At 43.5% G+C, this 9,407-nt stretch overlaps 1 protein-coding gene across 1 annotated transcript in view; it reads left to right on the forward strand.

Annotated features, from left to right (window-relative positions):
• Window positions 1-2,883: 2,883 nt before the first annotated feature.
• Window positions 2,884-9,407, forward strand: part of LOC138978561 (arylsulfatase B-like) — a 17,425-nt gene continuing 10,901 nt past the window's right edge. The window contains exons 1-3 of the mRNA XM_070351305.1: window positions 2,884-3,213; window positions 6,504-6,633; window positions 7,016-7,127. Coding sequence (XP_070207406.1) covers window positions 6,531-6,633; window positions 7,016-7,127 — 215 coding nt within the window. The 5' untranslated portion in view covers window positions 2,884-3,213; window positions 6,504-6,530. The remainder of the gene's footprint in view (window positions 3,214-6,503; window positions 6,634-7,015; window positions 7,128-9,407) is intronic.

Genomic DNA, 9,407 nt, shown 5'->3' on the forward strand with positions numbered 1-9,407 from the left:
CTCTCTCTCTCTCTGTGTCTCTCCCTCTCTCTCTCTCCCTCTCTCTCTCTTTCTCTCTCTCTGTCTCTCCCTCTCTCTCTCTCTGTCTCTCTCTCTCTCTCTCTCTCTCTCTCTCTCTCTCTCTGACCATAACATAAACGCTACTCACAGACACTTGTGATTGCCCCAGCCTTCCCCTTAAAGTTATGAATGTTATAAACGTTTCACAACACAGTCTAAACATTGCAAGCCAGACGCCGGGGAAAGATAAACATTTGCTACTTGAATTACCTGACCTAGCTGGATAAATCGAATCACATCACCTCACATGTTGATATCGATAAGTGTTGTCCTAAGGTTAATGTATCTGTGCACCTTTGACACGTTCTATGAGCTTCTTTTGTTTTATATTTACACCGCTTCACGCGACTTTTTTGGTTTTTTTTTGGGTTTTTTTGGGTTTTTTTTTTGGGGGGGGGTGCGATAGATAAGAAAGACAGAGAGAGAGAGAGAGAGAGAGAGAGAGAGAGAGAGAGAGAGAGAGAGAGAGAGAGAGAGAGAGAGAGAGAGAGAGAGAGAGAGAGAGAGAGATCAAATCAAATCAAATCAAATTTTATTTTACGAGGGTTGTGGCATAAACAATATAAACGAGCTTCTTTTTAACCAGCCCTCGCCCAGAGAGGGACTACTCTAATCTTATATACTTACATATATATTAAAACGTAAAACAACTACAAAAGATAAACATAAAAGTAAAAAATTAAATAAAAAGAGAGAGAGAGAGAGAGAGAGAGAGAGAGAGAGAGAGAGAGAGAGAGAGAGAGAGAGAGAGAGAGAGAGACAATGACAATGACAATTCTTTATTTTACAGTTTCCATCCCTTTCCCGACATGGTAGTTCCGCGTCAGTGTTCGTATTGTCCGTTCGTTCTCCAAAATGTCAAGATGAGAACAAAAGTCCCGAATCACACCCACAACATCGATACACTTCGTGCAGCGTAGTTCGGAGATTTTCTCCTGTCGACGGGTGACCCATGTTGAAGCTTGTCGAGGTACTCCTGCTTTTCTAGAAGCATTTGGCGAGCGGCTTGCTTGATCGTCCAGTACGTGCCAGGACTTTCTCGTCAGTGCTGCAATCGATGACCAACACAAAATTATCCGTTTCACACAACAGTGATTGTCTGTCCCCTGTGTTGTCACGAACCACCCTCCGAAAAGAGTTGCTTCTGTGCACATTTTGTACTGCACGCACAGCTGATTGGTCCTTCAGTTCCGACACACAACTCTTTATGGCCGACAGACTGTAACCTAGGTCAGATGCCTTTTTCTCTAATGTATCCTGTGTTTGTGTACCTTCTCTTGTGTGAGACTTTGGAATTGATACCCAGATATCCAAAACAGACACACCACGTGACTCAGTGGCGCGTTGCGACAAACACACGGCGTCAGCCTCACCCTGTCGATTGTAATTACGCTCAGTGGACTTGTTGTCAGCAGTGCGTGCGACACGTGCAAAAGGGTCACTGTCACTGTGTTCTGTGTCACTTTCACATTCCAGCTGTTGTTGTTGATTTTTCTGGTATCGAAACAAGAGTAGGAGGATTAATCAGCGACGAAATATCATGACTTGCCTTCAATGTTTCAACACGGGTTTCTTCTTCTTTCTTTCTCTTCCTTTCTTCGGCTCGCATTCTGTCGCGCTGAAGCTGGCTTGGTGGTTTTCGACGAAAATGTTGAGTCATGGCTGGCCGGTCCGAGTCAGAGGCTGACACAAGTCGCAGGACAACTGTAGTTTTTACATTTAGTCAAGTTTTGACTAAATGTTTTAACATCGAGGGGGAATCGAAACGAGGGTCGTGGTGTATGTGTGTGCGTGCGTGTGTGCGTGCGTGCGTGCGTGTAGAGCGATTCAGACCAAACTACTGGACCGATCTTTATGAAATTTGACATGAGAGTTCCTGGGTATGATATCCCCGAACGTTTTTTTCCTTTTTTTGATAAATGTCTTTGATGACGTCATATCCGGCTTTTCGTGAAAGTTGAGGCGGCACTGTCACGCTCTCATTTTTCAACCAAATTGGTTGAAATTTTGATCAAGTAGTCTTCGACGAAGCCCGGACTTCGGTATTGCATTTCAGCTTGGTGGCTTAAAAATTAATTAATGACTTTGGTCATTAAAAATCTGAAAATTGTAAAAAAAAATATTTTTTTCTAAAACGATCCAAATTTACGTTCATCTTATTCTCCATCATTTGCTGATTCCAAAAACATATACATATGTTATATTTGGATTAAAAACAAGCTCTGAAAATTAAATATATAAAAATTATTATCAAATTTTTTTTTTCGAAATCAATTTAAAAACACTTTCATCTTATTCCTTGTCGGTTCCTGATTCCAAAAACATATAGATATGATATGTTTGGATTCAAAACACGCTCAGAAAGTTAAAACGAAGAGAGGTACAGAAAAGCGTGCTATCCTTCTCAGCGCAACTACTACCCCGCTCTTCTTGTCAATTTCACTGCCTTCGCCATGAGCGGTGGACTGACGATGCTACGGTCTTGCTGAAACATTGCATTGCGTTCAGTTTCATTCTGTGAGTTCGACAGCTACTTGACTAAATGTTGTATTTTCGCCGTATTTCCTTCTGCACACACTTTCCAGGAACAGACGGTGTTTTCCTTGAGCAGGGCTTCCAGGCCGGGCACCTTCCAGAGCTGTTGGGAGTCCATCAGCTGGCTTTTCTCTCTCTCTCTCTCTTTTCGTATTCGTATTCTCTCCCTTCAGAAAAAAATGAAAATGTTCATAATAAAAAAACTAGAAAGGTAAGTTGTCGGAACGTTTGTCATTGAAAAAACCCCGTTACATTCACAAATATATCGACCCAACGGTCTTTTAAGTGCGTTTTTTGTCAATAACAAACGTTCCAACAACCTACCTTTCTTGTTTTTTGATTCTGAAAATTGGAACGTTGGCAGTCTCTTTGTTTTTGGATTTAAAAATGCTCATAGGTAGGTAGGTAGACGAAAGGTGCACACATACAATAACCTTACGACGCATATCGATAGCACCATGAGGTGACTTGATTTATCCAGGTCAGGTTGTTCAAGTGGCCAAGATTTATCTTTCACCGGCGTCTGGCTTACACTGTTTAGGCTGAATTGTTAAACAAAAAATACATTCATAGCTTTAAGGGAAAGGCTGTGGAGCAGATGTGAAATCAAAAGTGACTGTGAGTAGAGTTTCTCTTCTGGTCAGAGAGAGAGAGAGAGAGAGAGAGAGAGAGAGAGAGAGAGAGAGAGAGAGAGAGAGAGAGAGAGAGAGAGAGAGAGAGAGAGAGAGAGAGAGAGAGAGAGAGAGAGAGAGAGAGACACACACACACACACACACACACACACACACACACACACACACACACACACACAGAGAAAGGGAAGAGTGATAGTGAGAGGAAGAGGTTAAAGCCACCCTCCGCCTCTCGTAAACACTGAGCTCCCCGAGCCTTTACACACAGTACAGACATACTTCTATTTGAACTCTCACCGAACGGGAACATCTTGACTGCTATCTGTTGAGAGTGAGACATTTTGAAATAATGTATTTCGTGCAGTGAGAAAGGAAGTAAATTAAAACAAATCGAAAGCCACGTTTTGGCGCTGGACCTAACTTTTAAAATCTTAATAATGAATTGACAGCTTGTTACACAAACATTGTTAAAACACCAAAGAATTCTTTTATCATCAAAACGAAGTCAGTACAGTTGGAAGTTTTAACAGTTAGAAAGGATGTATGTCAAGCAAACCGGGTGAATGAGTTGGCTGGTGTGTGTAACTTGCAGCTCTTTTGAATTGATGACGGGGAAGTGGGCTACCAAAAACGATACAATTTTGGCTTGTTTTAAATGCTGGTCGACTGAGATTTTAACCATGTGATACTGTTTGTTGCTGTGCCTGTGTAGATTGAGTATTGCTCGCATACAAACGTACTTCCGCGACAAGGCGACCATCACATCAAATGTGTTGCATCTTACCATTGCCAAAGCAGACGATCTTTCGAACCGCTACAGTTTCTTTGAAGATGCTGCCACTCTGTTTTTGTTTATCACTACCAGTCATTTGATCTTGGGCGCTATGAGCGCCCTTGTTATAAAGTTGTGCTCGAATTGTATTTTAGATTCAGAGGTGCACAATAACATGCATTTGCGGATATAGAGTAGGATTGAAAGCGCAAACGACTAAATAAATGATGTATGAAAAAGTGGATCACACGGGCCCCCGATGTCTCGGGGTTGAATAAACCACGAGACTGGTGTGTGGTTTACGCGTGCTAAATAGCAATTAAAGTGATATGTAAGTGTCATTTAATGTTGTTGAATGCTATTGTGAGTGTGTCCCATAAGGTTAGTATTGCTGTTTTAGTGAAACATGTCATCGTTCTGTAAACCTCCCGTGAGGCGGAGTGGAGCTTTAAGAAAGAACAAGTCGCGTAAGGCGAAATTTCTACATTTAGTCAATCTGTTGAACTCACAGAATGAAATTAACTCACAGCATTCCCTTTTTCACTAAACCGTTATAGCTTAGTCCCCCGCGGCCATGCGCTTGTGCACAAAATAAGCGTGCTGAAAATGACAAGCCAGTATAACAAATTAGCTCATAGCGCTCCACAGGAAAGAACAAGTCGCGTAAGGCGAAAATACAATATTTAGTCAAGTAGCTGTCGAACTCACAGAATGAAACTGAACGCAATGCCATTTTTCAGCAAGACCGTATACTCGTAGCATCGTCAGTCCACCGCTCATGGCAAAGGCAGTGAAATTGACAAGAAGAGCGGGGTAGTAGTTGCGCTAAGAAGGATAGCACGCTTTTCTGTACCTCTCTTTGTTTTAACTTTCTGAGCGTGTTTTTAATCCAAACATATCATATCTATATGGTTTTGGAATCAGGAACCGACAAGGAATAAGATGAAAGTGTTTTTAAATTGATTTGGACAATTTAATTTTGATAATAATTTTTATATATTTAATTTTCAGAGCTTGTTTTTAATCCGAATATAACATATTTATATGTTTTTGGAATCAGCAAATGATGGAAAATAAGATAAACGTAAATTGGATCGTTTTATAAATTTTTTTTTTTTTTTTACAATTTTCAGATTTTTAATGACCAAAGTCATTAATTAATTTTTAAGCCACCAAGCTGAAATGCAATACCGAAGTCCGGGCTTCGTCGAAGATTACTTGACCAAAATTTGAACCAATTTGGTTGAAAACTGAGGGCGTGACAGTGCCGCCTCAACTTTCACGAAAAGCCGGATATGACGTCATCAAAGACATTTATCAAAAAAATGAAAAAAACCTTATGGGGATTTCATACCCAGGAACTCTCATGTCAAATTTCATAAAGATCGGTCCAGTAGTTTAGTCTGAATCGCTCTATACACACACACACGCACGCACACACACACACACACACACGCACACACACACACACACACATACACCACGACCCTCGTTTCGATTCCCCCTCGATGTTAAAATATTTAGTCAAAACTTGACTAAATATAATGAGGGCGTGACAGTGTCGCCTCAACTTTCACAAAAAGCCTGATATGACGTCATAAAAGACATTTATCGAAAAAAGAAAACAAATCCGGGGATATTATATCCAGGAACTCTCAAGTCTCATATAAAGTTTCATGAAGATTGGTCTAGTAGTTTTCTCGGAATCATTCTACACAGACACACACACACACACACACACACACAAACACACACACACACACACACACACACAAACACACACACACACACACACCTCGTCTCGATTCCCAGTCAACGCTAAAACATTTAGTCAAAATTAGTGTGTGTGTGTGTGTGTGTGTGTGTGTGTGTGTGTGTGTGTGTGTGTGTGTGTGTATGTGTGTGTGTGTGGGTGTGTGTGTGCGTGCGTGTGTGTGTGTATGTGTGTGTGTGTGTGTGTGTGTGTGTGTGTGTAAGTGCGTGTGTGCCTGCGTGCCTGCCTGCCTGCGTACGTGTATACTAAGTACGCGTGTTTGTATACATGTGTCTGGCTATCTGTTTGGGTTTTGCTTCATTTCATAATTATGTAGGATTCCGTTCTCTACTTTTTTGAGGAACTTGCACCCTCTCACAGCTTCGTCCTTTACAACAGATTAGAAGTGAGCAGTGTCAGTGCCTCAAGTATTCTTTTAAGGCATCCCTGTAAGAACGTTTGTATTCCTAACAATAACAACCAGTCTAGATCTAATAACTTCGTCTAGTTAGGAATAAAAGTGTTTTTTTCCGTATATTATTGTGTTGGTAAGTGATAGTTATGTTGCCTTGGAGAATGACGATTATATGAGCTTGCGGCGATCATCCTTTTTTTGAGGATGAACGTGGCTTGTTCATTGCAATGCTTCTTTTTCTTTTGTGTGCCATGAGACAGGTTCCGCATAACTATCACTTACTCATCTTGCACTTGCCGTGTGTAATAAGAACGCTTACTTTCCCTTGTTTCTCAGAGCATCAGAAAACCCATCGCCGGAAACATGGGTAAAAAAGCTGTGGATGTCGCTTTTGTTCTCGCCAGCATCGTCACGGTAACGCTGTGCAAGCCTCCAAACATCGTCTTCATCGTCGCTGACGATCTAGGTGAGTGTTGTTGTCGATGATAATAATGGATTTTCATCTGCTGTTGTCGTTGCTGATATTGTGTTGTGTCATTGTATGTGGCGGTGGTGGTGGTGGGGATACTACTGATAGTGATAGTGATGATGATGATGATGATGATGATGATGATGATGATGATGATGATGATGATGATGATGATGATGATGATGATGATGATGATGATGATGATGATGATGATGATGAATAAACAGGACACAAAACTTAAAGCAGACAAATGAGTTACAAAACGACGCAAGTGCATCAAACAATCTGGAAGAATATTCAAAAGAAAACGCACAACATGACACCAAAACGGGATTCAACGGTTCTAATTGCATTGTTTTTGTTTTGCTTATTATTTCAGGCTGGAACGACATTGGCTTCAACAATCCGGACATTATCTCCCCTAACGTGGACAGGCTGGCCAGGGAAGGGATCATTCTTGACCACGCTTATGTCCAGCCACTCTGCTCACCGTATGCATACATTCCCAACTCGCTCTGTCTCTGTCTCTGTCTGTTGCTCTCTCGGTCTCTGTCTGTGTCTATTTCTCTCTCTGTCGGTGTCTGTCGCTCTCTCTGTCTGTGTCTGTCGCTCTCTCTGTCTCTGTCTGTGTCTGTCGCTCTCTCTGTCTCTGTCTGTCGCTCTCTCTGTCTCTGTCTGTCGCTCTCTCTGTCTCTGTCTGTGTCTGTCGCTCTCTCTGTCTCTGTCTGTGTCTGTCGCTCTCTCTGTCTCTGTCTGTCGCTCTCTCTGTCTCTGTCTGTGTCTGTCGCTCTCTATGTCTCTGTCTGTCTGTCGCTCTCTCTGTCTCTGTCTGTCGCTCTCTCTGTCTCTGTCTCTGTCTGTCGCTCTCTATGTCTCTGTCTCTATTTGTCGCTCTCTCTCTGTCTCTGTCTGTCACTCTCTCTGTCTCTGTCTGTTGCTCTCTCTGTCTCTGTTTGTCGCTCTCTCTAGCTCTGTCTCTGTCTCTGTCTGTCGCTCTCTCTTTCTCTGTCTCTCTTTGTCGCTCTCTCTGTCTCTGTCTCTGTCTGTTGCTCTCTCTGTCTCTGTTAGTCGCTTTCTCTGTCTCTGTCTCTGTTTATCGCTCTCTCTGTCTCTCTCTTTGTCGCTCTCTCTGTCTCTCTCTCTGTCTCTGACTGTCGCTCTTTCTGTCTCTGTCTCTGTCTTTCACTCTCTCTGTCTCTGTCTGTCGCTCTGTCTCTGTCTCTGTTTGTCGCTCTCTCTGTCTCTGTCTGTCACTCTCTCTGCCTCTATCTCTGTCTCTGTCTGTTGCTTTCTCTGTCTTTGTCTGTCGCTCTCTCTGTCTCTCTCTCTGTCTGTTGCTCTCTCTGTCTCTGTCTCTGTCGCTCTCTCTGTTTCTGTCTGTCGCTCTCTCTGTCTCTGTCTCTGTCTGTCGCTCTCTCTCTCTTTCTCTGTCTGTCGCTCTCTCTGTCTCTGTCTGTCGCTCTCTCTGTCTCTGTCTCTGTCTGTTGCTCTCTATGTCTCTGTCTCTATTTGTCGCTCTCTCTCTGTCTCTGTCTGTCACTCTCTCTGTCTCTGTCTGTCGCTCTCTCTGTCTCTGTCGCTCTCTCTAGCTCTGTCTCTGTCTCTGTCTGTCGCTCTCTCTTTCTCTGTCTCTCTTTGTCGCTCTCTCTGTCTCTGTCTCTGTCTGTCGCTCTCTCTGTCTCTGTCTCTGTCTGTTGCTCTCTCTGTCTCTGTCTCTGTCAGTTGCTCTCTCTGTCTCTGTCTCTGTTTATCGCTCTCTCTGTCTCTCTCTTTGTCGCTCTCTCTGTCTCTGTCTGTCGCTCTCTCTGTCTCTGTCTCTGACTGTCGCTCTTTCTGTCTCTGTCTCTGTCTGTCACTCTCTCTGTCTCTGTCTGTCATTCTCTCTGTCTCTGTCTGTCGCTCTGTCTCTGTCTCTGTTTGTCGCTCTCTCTGTCTCTGTCTGTCACTCTCTCTGTCTCTGTCTGTCGCTCTCTCTGTCTCAGTCTGTTGCTCTCTCTGTCTCTGTCTGTCGCTCTCTCTGTCTCTGTCTCTGTCTGTTGCTCTCTCTGTCTCTGTCGCTCTCTCTGTTTCTGTCTGTCGCTCTCTCTGTCTCTGTCTCTGTCTGTCACTCTCTCTCTCTTTCTCTGTCTGTCGCTCCCTATGTCTCTGTCTGTCGCTCTCTCTGTCTCTGTCTGTCACTCTCTCTCTCAGTCTCTCTCTCTCTCTCTCTCTCTCTCTCTCTCTCTCTCTCTCTCTCTGTTACGTTGCTCTCTCTGTCTCTGTCTGTTGCTCTCTCTGTCTCTGTCTCTCGCTCTCTCTCTCTGTGTCTCTGTCTGTTGCTCTCTCTGTCTCTGTCTGTTGCTCTCTCTGTCTCTGTCTGTTGCTCTCTCTGTCTCTGTCTCTTGATCTCTCTGTCTCTTTCTCTGTCTGTCGCTCTCTATGTCTCTATTTCTGTCTGTCGCTCTCTCTCTGTCTCTGTCTGTCGCTCTCTATGTCTCTGTCTCTCGCTCTCTCTGTCTCTGTCTGTGTCTGTCGCTCTCTATGTCTCTGTCTCTGTCTGTCGCTCTCTCTGTCTCTGTCTCTTCTGTCTCTGTCTCTGATCTCTCTGTCTCTGTCTCTGTCTGTCGCTCTCTATGTCTCTGTCTCTGTCTGTGTCTGTCGCTCTCTCTGTCTCTATTTCTGTCTGTCGCTCTCTCTCTGTCTCTGTCTGTCGCTCTCTATGTCTCTGTCTCTCGCTCTCTCTGTCTCTGTCTGTGTCTGTCGCTCTCTATGTCTCTGTCTCTGTCTGTCGC

This window comes from Littorina saxatilis, linkage group LG10, assembly GCF_037325665.1.
Source record: "Littorina saxatilis isolate snail1 linkage group LG10, US_GU_Lsax_2.0, whole genome shotgun sequence".
In the NCBI taxonomy this organism is placed as follows: Eukaryota; Metazoa; Mollusca; class Gastropoda; order Littorinimorpha; family Littorinidae; genus Littorina; species Littorina saxatilis.